This window comes from Watersipora subatra, chromosome 7, assembly GCF_963576615.1.
Source record: "Watersipora subatra chromosome 7, tzWatSuba1.1, whole genome shotgun sequence".
In the NCBI taxonomy this organism is placed as follows: domain Eukaryota; kingdom Metazoa; phylum Bryozoa; class Gymnolaemata; order Cheilostomatida; family Watersiporidae; genus Watersipora; species Watersipora subatra.
The window spans coordinates 19,256,074-19,272,792 of NC_088714.1; the positions used below are offsets into that span (position 1 = coordinate 19,256,074).

Below are 16,719 nucleotides of genomic sequence, written 5' to 3' on the forward strand. Positions count from 1 at the left end.
TAAGCCATTCCCTTGCACTATAAAGCTTTAAAAGCTCACTGCCCAACTTTTTATCACCTCGCGGCCGGCGTTCCATAACAAATTTCAAACGTTCAGCAGCCTCCTCATCCTTCAACACTTCCGACCTTAACTCTATCGTTAAGCTGTCCGTAAAGTTGTCAGTAGTCAGGCTGCCAACTACAGCAGTATCTACGTCTTCACTCCAAAACATTTCACTTTTGCTGTCAAGCTTGCTAATAGGTCGGCTCAAAAAGTCAGCCAAATACATTTGCTCCCCGTGTGTATGAAAGATTGTGTAGTCATACCTCATTAACCTCATTTTAAACCTCTGAACCCTGACTGGTGAGGCTGACAAGTCCTCACCTAATAGTGAAATAACGGCTTGTGGTCAGTCTTAACATCGAACTAAGATATTTGAAAACGATTTAAAATAGAAGTAAATTTACCAGTCTAACATCCTGAGCAAAATCAATTTGTTTGGTTTATGCGGTTACTTAAAACAGGACTTATAAAGGAGCCATATGGACACTGGTATTCTACCCATCAGGGTTTCTGACCCACCTTAAACAATGCCGTTAAGACTCAAAAAGTTAAAAGGAATTTGTTTTTCCAAGCCACTCGAAGCCACAGTGTAAAAATACAAGAGCACCATGCGACTTCGGAGCCGCAGGTTGGCGACCCATATACTAGACAAATGAATTGATCACTAGATTTAAGAAGAAACAATACATGTACGTACCCCGATATCATGGTCAACAAATGCTGTATCAGGGAGCAATCTTCTCCAGAAGAAGATATTGGAAACGGATAAACACAGCAGCCTCTTCGTGAACCTTCGAGATTTAGCACTTGACCGTTATGCTTCATTATATAGTGTTGCCCAAATAACGTACAACCGAGGCCGTAGATTCTTAAGGTGCCAAGTGTGCCTGGCACCCCCTTATTTTTTGTCCCAAAATCGGCAGGAAATGATATTAAGTGGTTAAAAATGAAAGTTGTGAAAAAAAGTTAGTTTTCACGGTAGTCACCATTTTGATAGTTGTTGCCAAGAGACAATCACACAACGCCACGCACTATGTGTAGTTCACATTGATCCGAATCCCGAAGAGCAGCGTTATGAGAAAATTAAATGTAGAAGCTTAGAATGAGTCTGAGAACAATAGCAAGTCGGCAGCCTGGCGTGAATATTAGGTCATTGAAGTCGGTGACACACCACCTAAAAGAAAGGCACCAACTCTCAGGATTTTCTGGGCGGAAAAAGCAGCAGGTTAGTGTTTTTTTAATTATTTTTCTTGTAATCACATGGTTTTGTAGCAGACTGCGATATTCCCTTTATTATTATTTATACAACAAATATTTAGATCAATTATGATATGAACTAAAAATTTTAATAATCATTTAATTTATATTACACTCGCAGTCGTTGCACTTACTACTACTAGTTCTTCTACTTAGACCAAGTATTCTTGCTCAGACTTACTAAGTCACTGACTGAGTGGATGAAATAAAGCAGTCAGGTGTGACTGATCATTTAGTCTGACTGAGTCAAACTAAGTTATCAGCCATACCACAACCTATAATCATCATTGGAATCTATCACCAATGACTCCTGGTGTGTTAGACCCATGTTAGACATATGAATATGATGGTGTAGTCACAGTCCATCTACACACTGACTTTGAGTCTATGACTTAGCTTTTTAGTATGATGATATGAATATAATATGATGTCAACTAAAACTCACCATTTATTAAATATTAAGTTGTTTCTCTAACAGCCATACTGTGTGTAGCTTTCTAAATTCTATTGCACTCTAAGTCAAGGTCAAGAGCAGCCTCAAGAACCAGAGGAAGTAGAACAAGAAGAAATAAGAGAGCCAGAGATCCAGACTGACACACCTGCACATGCTGATGCTGGTCTAGTTAAACCTAAACCGCTTGAAGGTGAGAAAATGTGTACTGGATGTATTCACCTGTCACTTTATAAAAGCTCAATGATATTTTCATTTGCTAACATGACCCAGCGGCTGTAATAGCTTATCAGCAGATTGTGACTTGAACTCCGCTGCACTACATACTACACTAATGAAAGTCATAGTTTATGGTAAAAAGTGATCCCTTCACACCAAATCTAAACTCCTGTTTAGTTATCCATAATTTTTATATTTTAGAGCCAGACTATTTAAAGTTTTAAGCCCGACATACTTACACATACCCATTGCGTAAGTTTGTTAAGCGAGAGAAGAGATTTAGTCATGGCTACTACGCCAAACATCCTTGAATCCATTATGATGTCTCAAGGGACCTTGTGTTTTGTGATACTTGTATCACAGCTACAAGAAAATGTTACATTGTTATCTGTGTTCGTTTTGGTCCCAAGATTTTTAATGCAACTATTTGTTACAATTCCACAACAAGGACCAAGCTCAGTTGTTTCCCAACCATATTTGAACTGAATTGCAATATTCATTCTAAAACTGTATGTTATTCCATGGTAAGCCTTGTTTTGCGTAGGAATATCTGCAGTAGTGAGAAAGGAAAGAGTATTTGTGGAGGATGGGTGTTGTAATTAGAATAATCTAACAGAAAAGTTAACTGGTCACCCGAGATCTGAACTGCATAGAGAAGCAACTAAGATGATGATGAAGCAAGCTCCTGTATCATCCATGCTTGACAAGTAGATTGCTGATATAAGACGAGGTAACAATGAACAGCTGGCTCTGGTAGTCGAAGCTTTGAAGTTCCTTGCCAGACAGAACATGGCCATCAGGGGTCGCACCACCAAAAAAGTGAGTTGAATGATAACAACCAAATGCTAAGAAAGTGTATTTTTCTTTCTGCGTAAACTCGATGACAGTGATTCAGACCGTAACCATTCCAATTCATGGTATGCAATGCAATTCACAGCAACCAGTGATAATATTTGCAAGCTCAAGACCAGACCTAAAAACCAAGTTCTTTGTTCATCATGCCGAGTGATTTTTTCATTTTCAAGGATCAAGAGGATCGGGTCAGTGAACCAGATTCCAACTTTATACAGGCCCTGTCTTTGTTCATTTATGATAATCCATTTTACAACCTTGGCAAGATGCGATTTGTCTCTCCTCATATTCAGAATAGTATACTTAAGGCTATGTCTGACTTGGTCGCGGGAGGGTGGTAGAACGGATCAGAGAGAGGAAGTTCTATGTTATAATGGCAGATGAAATGAGTGATGTATTCAACAAAGAGCAGCTATGTCTTATAATTGGGTAAGTAAGCCATCCATTTTCTAAAATATCAATTGTAGGACGCCATACAATTGGTTCTTTTCAAGTTTTTTGTGCCACAAATAACTACAACAGTAACAACGATTTCATTTTGAAATTTTCACACAATTATTGTCTCAACTTTCCAAGCCTCTAAAATCGCTTTGGTGCCTGCCAGTAAGAGCAATGGTCATGTTCATTGGATCACTTTTTACCTATCATTGGATTGAGACTGATCTTAGTTTAGAACTATTGTCGAGAATTTCGATGCAGATGAGGATTTTGTGGGGCTTGTCGAACTACCTGCAGCTAATGCCCAGGCTCTCACTAGTACTACAAAGGATTGTCTGATTAGACTCAACTTGTCACTTGAAGATTGTCGAGGCTAGTGTTACGATGGTGCTAATGTGATGAAAGGGTGTAAAGGTGAAGTTCAAAGCATGGTTCTAAAGTTATGCAACATAAGATGGAATGATACGAAATTTACCTAGTTTCTCAAAAATATATTCTCATTCAAACGGTACTCAACGATTTACACCAAAATCATTCTTGCTATTTTGGACCTAAACAGTAACATGAACTTGGAATTGAATCCATTTTAATCATTAATGTCTGTGTTTTTAGGATAACCCCAAGGCTCATTACGTTCACTGCCATGCACATGCTCTAAATCTAGCCATTGCTGACTCTTCAAGAAAGCACGATACTCAAGGAAACTATGGCCGTTGTCAAAGACCTGTGCTCTCTTATAACTTATCTCAAGAGAAACCACATGCTGGAGTCATTGAAGAAATGTGCCTCACTGGAAGTTTCAGATGGAAAACTGGGAGAATAGTGTCATTTTGTCCAACAAGGTAAGAATTCTATCAATTTTTGTGGCCAATAAAAGTGAAAATGCTGGTAGATGTTCGTGATTGAATTACCTTACTATGCACAAGCCTGAACTCACTTCAAGTTGAAAAGGTTTAATGACATCGAATTTTTGAGCATTAGATAAAGAAACATTTAATTTTAGATGGACTGTTTGTGTAGAGACTTTATCTAAGGTTTTGGCAAACTACAGCTATCTTCTGGAGTTGTGGCCTTTAGTGAGAGCAGAGTCCAGTGACCCAACATCGATCAGTCAAGTGATTGGGGGAGACAAAGATTACTTTATATTTGGTAAGGCTGGTTGTGTAATAAATATATTGTAGTTCTGCACCATAATGATGCCCTTACAGTGAAATGTGCCTCTACCTCTTTGCCGTTGAGACTTGAGTTTCATACTGCAATGGTCTGATCTGCGATGACTACTGAGTCGTAATGTTTTAGCTATGTTTAAAAAAGAATTGTGTGAATAATATTTACTTATCACACACTAAATTCATAGGCTAATTTGTATCATATTTGTTGTCTAGAACTGAAACTTGACATCAAGCTGGTATCACTTACATACAAGTTGTCCAAAACACTGCAGACCAGTAAGTTATCTGCTGTTGACAAACAGAAGCTGGTTAAAAAGACAATAGATGTGCTAGAGACGATGAAGGAGCAGTTCCTAAGCTTCAAGGAGGAAGTAGACAAGGAAAGAGAGCAGCTAGGTAAGTATTTGAAAAACATTATTTATTTGTCACCCAGCCGTAGGGTTTTCATTTATTACTTAGCAGTTTCCCAAAGTAGTCATTCATGATTTGCATGTTAACTTTTAGGCATCAACCTTCCTAAAGAGCCACGTGCTAAGAGAGCACTTATACGATACGATGAGACAAATTACACCACTGCTCAACTCACCTCTGACCAAACGCTAAGGAAGAACTACAAGGAAGTGCTGGACTTGGCCATCAATGGCATTAAGAAAAGGTTTAGGCAGGAGGGTATGACTGTCTACTCCAATATAGAGAGAGTGCTTACTGATCCTACCTGCGATATGCAGGTGATCACCAAGCTCTGCTCTCTATATCAGATAGACAGACCTACTTTTGAGAGCGAATTGTTTTCTTTGCATATGACAATCAAAGCTGCCAATGTCATTGATTTTATCTCTACATCTAAAGCAGATTGCTTTGCATTCAAAACTTTGTTTCCCACTATCAATGACCTGCTTGTCATCATTGTTTTGCCAGCCACAAATGCTAGTAGTGAAAGGTCATTCAGTGCCTTTAAAAGGTTAAAGACAGCCATGCGTAACAGTATGGGTCAACAGAGACTGAATCATCCTCTATGGTTACATGCCTAAAAAACAGAAACAGACAGCTTAGATGTACAGCTAGTCATCTCTGAATATGTGAGAGGCTTTGCTGGTAGAGCACGTGATATTGCCACTTACAAGCAACTAGCTGTGTTATCCATATATATTTAGGGTAGTGCTGCCATCCTTGTGGCTTTACTTCTAGCCATATGGTTCTCTTTAGAGATGCCCCGATTCTAATTTCACCAGCCGATTCAGATACCGATTCGATATACCGGTTCTTATTGAAAAATAATGCGATTCAAATCTTTTGTGTTGCATAGATAATTGTTAATTTTATTATGCAAATATAAATATAATGCAAAAAATATAAATATTGATGTATTTTTTGTTTGTATTTATGGAAAAAATATATACATGTATATTTGGCATATTCACATACTGCCATATCGTGCATCTAGTAACAAAACAGTCAATGTTTCTTGAAATCTGTTATTAATAATGGTAATTACTGTCAGTGGCACAGCTTTCTCTGTGATAATGAAGTTTCTCTTCTACTGCTGAACGAACTGCCGCCCCTGTACAAATTTAGAGGAAGTAAATATTTTTTTAATTACCGTTCGTGATTCAATTCTCTCAGTGAGACGTCTTTATCTTCTATCGCTATAGCCAGTCGTACTGAAGGCTCACTTGTCACAGATGATGGAGGACAGGCTGAATACCGATAAGCCACTGAGGTTATTTTATGCGATACAAACAAAACATCATATCGTCAGGATCAAGAGAGATAGCTTACTATACGCACCGACTGCTCAAATGACTTTGGCAATGCTATTAAATAGAAACATTATACCGCAATCATGTTTTTCAGCATTATGATCTTGTTCATGATTGGCTGCAAAAAATCCTGTCGTTGTAATTGGGAAATACCGCACTTTGTTATTACATCCTAATTAAAGTCAAAAGATTCCTCGGCTGTGTGGATGATTATTATACTTACTCGATAGTAATAGTATACTTGTAATTAGCTCCAGGGGCTTTGAGGCAGTACCTCAGAAGTAAAATATTGGTTAATATTCTGGTTTGCCTAAATTCTAGCATTAGGGTGAGTTATGTTTCAGTCTGAGATCTAAGTCAAGTCTCTAACGGTTTTGGGTAAGAAACTGTTATGAAAGAGGCGAGTCACGGCATATATTGATATTGGTTTACTCCGGGCAGCAGCGCGTGTATTATTGCAGTATCCTTTCTGTCAGTAGTAAACTCATCATAAGCAGAAGCCAGCACATTTTGCTTACTTTCATGCGATAGAATCTTCATCAGTAAAGCTACTCTCTGATTTCTTATTCTGGATTCAAGCTATTGTAAACGTAGTTTTTTTTGGGTGTTGCTGACACTATCTCTACCTTTAAGATTGGCTATGAATCGTGTGGCTCGGTTTTGAACCATTTCCAAGTTATGTACTGTCTGTCTGTCACTCGGATTCCATACTGTACAAGCATATTCCAGCACAGGACGACACAAGGCCGTATAAGCAAGTTTTTTAGACCGTGATGGTGCATCATATAGGGTGTGTTTGATGCATCCAAGAACATTGGAAGCTTTGTTAGTTTTCTCAGTAATATGTGCATCAAAGCGTAGGTTAAACTGTAAGGTGACACCAAGATATTTTACAGTATCGACACATGTAAGAGTCCTATCACCCAGTAAATATTGTGGCTGTTGTTGCTCCAAGTTTCCAAATATTATCAGTCCACACTTGGCTGAGTTAAAGGGCATTTTCCATTTAGTTGACCAACCATAGACTGCATCAATATCAGCCTGAAAATTTCTTTGGTCTTCTGCAGAATTTACTTCTGAGTAAAGCAGTGTATCATTCGCGTACAAACTGACTCTGCACTTCACAGCTGCAGGCAGGTCGTTGATATAGATAAGAAACAGTGTGGGCCCTAGGAAAGAGCCCTGCGGGACTCCTGAAGTTACTGGGAGCTGAGAAGATGATGTTCCTCGAATCACTACAGCTTTGTTGCGGTTTGTTAGAAAATCTTGAACCCAATTTGCTATTTGGGAATTAAGTCCCTCGATTTGTCGTATTTTAAACATAAGCAGTCGGTGTGGCACCTTATCAAACGCCTTTTTGGAATCAAGGGCAACAGCATGGGTACAGGACCGAGTCTCAGCGGTCTTAACTAAGTCATGATAAGTAGAGCAGAGCTGCGTCTCACATGAGAGACCTGAGCGGAAACCATGCTGGCGATTGTGCAGTACTTCATCAAGAGCAACATTTAGATAATGGAGAACAATATGCTCTAGCATTTTACATGGAATGCTAGTGAGCGAGATTGGTCTATAATTTGATGGCTCATCAGTTGGGCCTTTCTTGTGAATTAGGGTGACATGAGCAGACTTCCACCAATTGGGCAGTTTCCCACTATCAATAGAGACCGGGAATATGTGTGATAGACACTGTGCAGTAATGTCTGGGGGTATTAGCATCTCACTCTTTTTTATATTATCTGGTCCAGGAGATTTATTATTTTTCAAGTTTTTGATTAGTGTTCTTACTCCTTTCGCTGTAACTTCCATAGTTTTTTGTGGTACATCCATCAAGGAGAAATTTGATATCAGCTCGTCTTGGCAGAACTGCTTGTGAAAAAAAGAGTTTAAAGTTTCTGCACACATTTTCTCATCACTAGTAATGAGACCATTCGATAATTTCAATGACAATAGGATGGATTTAGAGGTATTTTGAGACTGTCTGACATGCTGATAGAAAGGTTTGAAGTGACCCTTTTCAAGAGGCTTACAGACTTTATATAAGAGATAGTCTTTTTTGAGTTTTTTTTCAAAACCTTTTTACTTTTCCGTCACTCCTGCTGGTAACGACAAAGAAAGAATGGATCCCCTGTTGCCTTGTATTTTAGATGCGTTTTTCTTGTTTAGCCAGCAGTTTTTCCCCATGCTTGTTTAGCAGTTTTGGCCGATTGTTCTGAGCTGGGAATGTTTTAGTGGGGTACATGTAATGCGACAGCTGATCGAAATGCATTCATGAAAAAATGCTCTGCTTCATAAAAAATATGAATTGTTATTTCAGAACTAGCTCTACAAATTTTAGAATTTTGCAGTGGAATACAGATCGCAGTTGTGACAATAAAATGATCACTAAGCCCAGGTATAATAATGTCTGTAATGGTGACACATGCAGCACTATTAGTACACAGGAAATCAAGTGTGTTACCCAACACATGAGTAGGTCATCAAACTAGCTGACATAGGTTGTTTTCATTCATCATGCTGATGAAGTTACAATGAATTTCTTTGTACTGAGCATTTAGCTTTACAGAAAGAGTTGTCCAATCAATTCCAGGCAGGTTCATGTCACCAACAAATACAACATCGTGGCTTGGAAATTAAGCATAGACATCAATGAATATGTCATTCAGCGTATTAATGTTCTTGACAGATACATATGGATGATAATAGCAACACACTATAAGCTTGGGAGAAATTTTGATAATAATCATTTTTTCGTCGTAAGTGTTAATGACAAGACGTGAGGCTTGAAGAGACTTTTTAGCAGCTATCAAAACACCACCATCATGTACATTACGGTCTAGTCTAAAAAGGTTAAGGTCAGTAGAATCTATAATATTGTGATTACTAATTTTACAGTCAACATGCGTTTCAGTTGAACAAATAAGATAATAATTAAGAGTGAGACTAGAAAGTTCTGAACATTTTCCCTTTGATGACCTAGTACTTGCAAGAAAAAGTTTTAGACCATGGTTGAATGTCTGTTGTCCGTCGTCAGCTCTATTCATTCCCCCGAGTTCGATGTTTTTTCCCAAGTTTACCACCCTACTTTCATTGTCTTTGTTCTCTAAGTCATGGGAGATCATGGCTTGGGTGTTAGTTGAAACTGCAACTGCTTTCTTTAGTTCTTGAGCCAGTTCACCTTGATTAGACTTTGCAATATCTGCCCATGAAGGCTTAAGCTTTTATCGACACTTAGAAATGATTCTTTTTGATATTTTGAAAATTTCTCATTTAGTGTATTGACATGTATTGTACATGTGTCACACTCAATCCATTTAAATGGAAGTTTTTTTTTGTTTTTTTGATTAGCTGCTGTGGTACCAAAACATTCTTCACGCTTGCATTTGAAGCATATCCTATCTTTATCGTTCACTTCAGCAGTACCGGAAGAGTTAGTATTTTTAGCAGCACCCCCTCTTGTCATGATGTAGTTCCTTTTGAAACAAACCATATTTGTTTGCCTAACAATGTAAATCTAATGTGAACCCAGGTAACAGAACAAATTCTGATAGCCAATGGAAACCAACTAGGTCAAGTGTACTATCACACACGAGTGATTCTTTTTCGAGTTTTTCACGTGAGTTTTTCCGCCATTTTACAAACCGGAAGACCTTAAGCTATAGACATGAAATAGATTGTATGACAGGCCCAAAATTCATTAGGTAAAGGTAAAGAACTTGCAGCTGATGATTTTTTTATTAGTGTAGCAGGCTAAAATACGGTTTTCTGGTAAATAGTTTATCTGTAAAAAGTATTTGCAGTTTCCAATTTTCTAAGGAAAAGATCGGCCAATACCGATTCAGATATTTAAATCGGGGCAACTCTAGTTTTCTTGCTGTGATAGCTGATGATATTTCCTTGATGCTGACAGAAAATACACTATGTCATGTATAATTATCATAGATATCTCATTTTTTGCCTCGTGTTCTTATTGAGCATTCATAGTCTATATCATTTACACACCATCTTCTATGACCAATCCGCAAAGCTCAGGAAAGTTGTTTTCAGTAGTCTACAATGCACCAAATGGTTTGGCGGCTGGGATTTCGCCCCAGACCCCATTGGGGACTCACCACGCCCCAAACTCCCAGTTGTATATGATAAGTCGCTTAAACGGCGCCCTCACTTGAAAACAGCTCTACACCCCTGCCTACAACATCAATTTTCCAGATCTAACAGGTGAAAGCTTTTTAGAGAAGTTCAGTACACATTTATTTCCTGCCAAAAAAGTTTTGCCATTAGACCAGAAAGTGTTGCCTAAAGAATTAGAGTTACAATGCGCATGCAACAATTCTATTGGGAAACAACAATGAAAATATTGAAAGCTATCAACAAGGATTGACAGGAAATTACTATTTGCCATAGTGAAATACACACATCGCTGTTTTTAAGGCAATTAAGAAGAAATCTATAATTTTTCAAAAAGACTAAATGCGATGGGAATGGCTTACCTATAGACCAAATACTGTAATATTGCAAAATGTGCGCTTCGATTTGAATTTATTTCAACAAAATACTAAAAAGCAGACCATTGCATAAGGAAAATGTATTTAAATGAATACGAATATATGATGAAACTTATTTGGAAATAGATAGGAATACATACTGAAATATATTTAGAAATAAATGTAAATGCATAATTATACATATTTAGCCAACATATGTCAATACAAATGCATAATGAAACATATATTAGAAATCAACATGAATAAATAATAAAACTTATTTAGACATAGATATGAGTACATAATGTAACATATTTAAAAGCAGATATGAGTACATTATGAAACATATTTAAAAGCAGATATGAATACATAATGAAACATTTAAAAACATATATAAATACATAATGTAACATATTTAGAAACCGATATGAGTACACAATGACACATATTTAAAAGTATATATTAATGAATAATGGAACATACTTAAAAACAGCTATGAATGCATAATGTAACATATTTTGAAACAGATATGAGTAAATAAGGTAACATATTTAAAAACAGATATGAATACATTATGAAACATATTTATAAACAGGTATGAATGCATAATGTAGCATATTTTGAAACAGGTATGAGTAGATAAGGTAAGATATTTGAAAACATATATCGGAATACATAATGAAACATATTTAGAAATAGATATGAGTACACAATGAAACATATTTAAAAGTATATATTAATGAATAATGGAACATACTTAAAAACAGCTATGAATGCATAATGTAACATATTTTGAAACAGATATGAGTAAATAAGGTAACATATTTAAAAACAGATATGAATACATTATGAAACATATTTATAAACAGATATGAATGCATAATGTAACATATTTTGAAACAGATATGAGTAGATAAGGTAAGATATTTGAAAACATATATCGGAATACATAATGAAACATATTTAGAAATAGATATGAGTACATAATGAAACATATTTAGAAATAGATATGAGTACATAATGAAACATAATTAGAAATAAATACCAATACAATCATATGGCCTACTGGGAGCATCAAACACTGGATGTCATACTCATAATTCAAACTAGTTTCACTTGGGAGTTTAAACCTCAAATCTCACAGAGAAACCGTAAATCAAGGCAACCAGAAATTGAAATTGTAACACCCTTATTCATTCAAAAATACTTTACCTGAGAAATGTTTGGTACTACACTTAAACCGATGGCTGGCATTTCAAACCCCTAAAATTGTACAGCAGGGTTAAAATGTATTAAGCTTGAAAATGTCTGCAGCTCTGAGTGCGTAGCTTCGATAATTTAGTAACATACGTACTAGCTATAATTAGCAAATAAGGATGTTTTTAGTAACTTATAGGAATACTCTATTAACTGTTTTATCGATTGAAGTTTTGTATTTATTATAATACCCAAATCAAAAACTAAAAACTTGCTTAGAAAACTTGCGGATTAAATGTGACAGCTGCAAAGCCTATCAATTTTGTAGATATTTTATTTTAATGGCGGATAACTAACTTCTCCTCAAAGTATTTTCACCATCCATCTACGTGCACTACGTTGGAGCGCTGAGCTGTTTGTGGGGATTCACTTAAAATTGTTAATTACCGTGTTTTCTAGTCAATAGTTGTCTGCTCATTATTATTTTTTCAAAAAGAGGAAACTCTCTGGTTAGTTTTTCTTAAATCATTAGTTTTATTGTTTAGTTAGATGTAACCTTTATTTACAATAGTCAACGCTGCTTAGAGCAGATAAGATCATGAGACAAAACAACTAAAGAGAAGAAAATTAGGTATATTATAAGAGAAAGATCTTTTGGCATAACACTGTTCAGCAAAGTAAATTGGTGTTGCAGGTTTTTTGGGAAAGTAGCAAAGCAGCGGATAATCAAACAGTTTGGAGGTAAGTTTAGAGTATTTTAAACAGCCAATACTTAAAAAGACATTTAGCTCCTCTGTACTAAGGGCAATTGAACGCTGGATTTAGCTGTTCATATCGGGCAGCATAACTCTGAAGCATATTTTTAAAATCCTATTTTTTTCCTCATCAGTTTTCAATACAAAGGAATTCAAGCTAAAAGCAGCGTGAGACAAACATGCTAGATGTTTGGAAGATGCTAAGTGAAGAATGCGAGGAGTGGAAAGATGGCAGTCAGAGGAGGTTCTGCGCAGAAGAAATGGCTTAAGAACATAAGAAAATGATTAATTTATGTAAGCACAAACCGAAACACTGTCATCATACAAAAAACACAGCACAATAAACTCAGCACTTATAGCTACCAATGGTTGAAAGCTGAGAGAGAGTGTAATGTATGAAATTGAATGCATACGGGCCCACACACCACTAAATTCAAAAGGAACACAGTAAAATGAAAACTTTCAATTTTGTATTTTTTCCTTTGATTTTCACACAATTAAAATAAGGAAATTTTTTTGTGTCTTTGATATCTGAAAACTGCTTTCATATGTCAAGTCCATATTTTTACAAAAAAAGAAGAAAAGATGAGAAAAAAGAGGTGATGACGTGAGTCAACATAAAAAGTCGCTTTTTTAGAGTTTACAAACTGATGATGGACGATGCAGAGAAACAAGGTTCTAACAAAAATATATTGAACTGAAAATCTTAATTAGGACATTTTTTTTTAGAACGGCAATCCAAAATTTCATCAGTTCAAAACTTATGCTTGAAATGGAATTATTGCAAAAATGAGAAGAACTATTTCCTGCAGTTATAATATGACCGGGAGGAGATGAGTTGGCGGTGAGATTAGTGAATTCGTCTGCACAAACTCAGCGCAGATTATCTGAACCTGTCAGCCAGACGTGGCAAATACAAGTGACTGACTAACATAATGATTAGTTTTTTGTATATTTAAAAGGTTCGTAAGCATCAACCTGTTCAACCTCTGCACAAGTATCGCTGAATTTGTTTCTAACCTGCATTCACAAAGATTTTTCTATATATAGCTTCATTGCAGTCTATTATGTTTTCGAAAGTTGACACACCAACCAGCAGAAAATTTTAAATAGGGAATCCAGTATAAGTTGACATCACTTGCATTGCTCTGACTTTAAAGATATGATATATAGCAAGTACCTCCCAAAGTAGACTGCCTATGAATTGATACTTGCAGATGAGCTTATTGGTACAACAACTCCAACAATTGTTAGCTTAATTTTGAGATTATATGTTTTGTTTAATTATATAATTTATTTTCAAACAAAAATAAAATGTACTTGTATATACAACAGAACTTTTCAACGAGCATTAGGCTTAAAACAACCAAAAAACAACGCTTTGATTCGTGGACTTTTGTTTGGTGGGAAAACGTCAATATCCCCAATGTCCATGTCTAGGATAACGTATGCATGAGATTCACCAGGTTTTTGACTGCTAGAGGGTGTGTCGTTGCTTCCGCTAGCAACTGTATGAAGGTTGGTGTAGTCCTGGGCACTAGTTTCTATAGTGGTTGATGCAGAGGCATTATGCTTTTATCCCTCGTGGCTTTATCCGTTATGGCTTTATCCGTTATGGCTTTATCCGTTATGGCTTTATCCGTTATGGCTTCATCCATTATGGCTTTATCCGTTATGGCTGTATCCGTTATGGCTTTATTCGTTATGGCTATATCCGTCGTGGCTTTATCCGTTATGGTTTTATCCGTTATGGCTTTATCCGTCGTGGCTTTATCGGTTATGGCTTTATCCGTCGTGGCTTTATCGGTTATGGCTTTATACGTTATGGCTTTATCCGTTATGGCTTTATCCATTATGGCTTTATCCATTGTGGCTTGATTTTTTACAGCCTGATCTTCCTTTAATTCAGCTGTCAAAATATCAGCCATGAATTACACATTGAATAGTTACAAGGGGAAGGCAACTCCATTATTAAATATGGTTATTGTGAGTAAAAGACAACTAAAATATTGTTCCATTAGGTGACTCAATTTAGTGATAAATGTATGTTTCCTATTTCATGTACATTTTTTAATTACATCAGAAAACAATGTTAACATTGTTTCAAAATTATTATTTTACTAAGTGTTGGTTCAAATATAACAGGCTCAATAATATTTACAGCATTATTAGAAATTTGAACTCTTCCACTATAGATACATGCATGTGTTTTTTCTATATAAACAAGTGTCAGTTCACAAACAAGTTTTTGCAGATTAAAATGATGGTTTTACTATAGCTTTGACACAACATTTAATATCTACATGTAATTATTATTACTTACCCCCATCTGATTGCAATTGTTCAATCTCTTTCAACTTCATCTGAGGTTTGAATTTTATTACAAAGTGTTTCCAGTTACCCTGACCTTTCTTTTTGATAAGATTTTTCGTTTTTTTTTACTGTACGGGTTTAACTCTAGGAGCTGTAGAAGCTTTTGCCTTTGTACCCTGGACGCTGAAGAATCTGTAAAAAGTAATGGTTCGGTAATTAACGATTGTTTGTCAATCAGTAAACTAATTAGTACATTTTTCTTTAGATGAGAAGAACAGACTCCATTATCACTGCTGCTATCATTAATAAACATATTACATGATACAGTATCAAACTACGATAGAAATTACACCGCTCTGAAAACACACGCATTATCATTAGTGTGTATTAGTAAAATGGTGGTATGCTTTGTAGTTTTTCAAGGAGCAGTAGATGTGGAACTTTGTCAAAAGCCTTTTTGAAGTCCATGATGATGGTGTGAGTGGTTTGGCCATCGTCTGCTGCTTTTGCCAGTCGGTTGTATGCGGCACAGAGCTGAGTTTGACAGGACACTCCCTTCCTAAAGCCATGTTGTCGGGGATGAAGTACATCATCAAGTGTCTTGTTTAGATAATGCAACACTATGTGTTCCATCAATTTACAGGGTATGCTTGTGAGTGATATTGGCATGTAGTTATTAGGTAGCTTTGAGTCTCTCCCTTTATGTCCAGGGGTTACATTGGCATGTTTTCACTGTTCAGGAAATTTTCCAGATTTTAGAAAAGCTTTGTAAATCAGTGCTAGTGCTTTCGCAGTGGTTGGCAGGTCTGTTAGCATATCAGGTTTCTTAATTCTATCAGATCCTGGTGATTTTTCATTTGGCAAGTCACGTATGAGTTTCGCTACTCCATCAGTTATGTTTAGACTGTCATCATCATCTCTATCCGTTTAAAATTCCTGGCTAAATAACCGTCTCGGAACTGGCTGTGGAAAAAAGTGTTCATATTACAGTAACGTAATATCTATCGAGCACATATTCACCTTTGTTTTATGACTCAAAATAATTCGTAAAATTATAGTTAGTATCATATAGTTCTTCATCTGCATTACAATCATCAATGACAGCAACAAACGAGTCGTATCAATATTTTTCGCGATATCATCTTAGTAAAATTGTTATTATAACGAAGGAAGTAGATGAAGACATTTGAAAACAATTTAAAATAGAAGTAAATTTACTAGTCTAACGTCAGAGAGTGAATCCTTAAACAAATAATGGTAGAGCCTTTCGCATGCCCAGACTATGGCCAAAGCTTCTTTTACTGTCCTACAGTATCGTTTCTCAACTTGAGTCAAAGCCCTTGAAACATAGCAGATGACCCTCTCAACCCCTCCTTGTACTTGAACTAGCGCACACCCTAAGCCCACCGGAGTTGCGTCTGTGTATAGCAAAGTGTCAGAATTCAAGTCAAAAAAACCCCAGTGTCCTTGTATGAGCTAACGCACATTTCAAATCCTGAAAAGCCTTTAATTCCTGCCCTCCCAAACTCCAGTTGCATTGCAGACTGTTTGTCGATGGTCATGCTTTGCAACAACGCCGTTTTAGATGAGAAATCAGGAATAAACATTGAACAGTAGATCACTAACCCTAGAAAAATTTTCAATTCCCCTACAGTTTTTGATACTGATGCTCCTAATACGGCCTCAACCTTGTCTGAACCTGGATCAACCCTCCGGCTAGAGATTTTATGTCCCACAAAAGTGATCTGCTCGGGCCCAAAAACACACTTGTTTTCATTTACA

The 16,719-nt window shown here is 36.4% G+C and overlaps 1 protein-coding gene across 1 annotated transcript; it reads left to right on the forward strand.

Moving 5' to 3' along the window:
* Nucleotides 1-1,144: 1,144 nt before the first annotated feature.
* On the forward strand, nucleotides 1,145-5,462 carry LOC137400507 (zinc finger MYM-type protein 1-like). Its single transcript, XM_068086833.1, has 7 exons — nucleotides 1,145-1,267; nucleotides 1,793-1,943; nucleotides 2,727-2,788; nucleotides 3,872-4,101; nucleotides 4,263-4,408; nucleotides 4,645-4,827; nucleotides 4,936-5,462. Exons 1-7 carry the CDS (start codon nucleotides 1,145-1,147, stop codon nucleotides 5,460-5,462), a joined length of 1,422 nt encoding a protein of 473 aa, XP_067942934.1.
* The last annotated feature ends 11,257 nt before the right edge of the window (nucleotides 5,463-16,719 follow it).

What these genes read in the sequence shown, in the direction of transcription:
- LOC137400507 (XM_068086833.1), top strand. Translation starts at nt 1,145, where the DNA reads ATGAGTCTGAGAACAATAGCAAGTCGGCAGCCTGGCGTGAATATTAGG. An exon ending in CAAAGATTACTTTATATTTG is followed by an intron (nt 4,409 to 4,644) that starts GTAAGGCTGGTT and finishes TTTGTTGTCTAG; the next exon opens with AACTGAAACTTGACATCAAG. An exon ending in CAAGGAAAGAGAGCAGCTAG is followed by an intron (nt 4,828 to 4,935) that starts GTAAGTATTTGA and finishes GTTAACTTTTAG; the next exon opens with GCATCAACCTTCCTAAAGAG.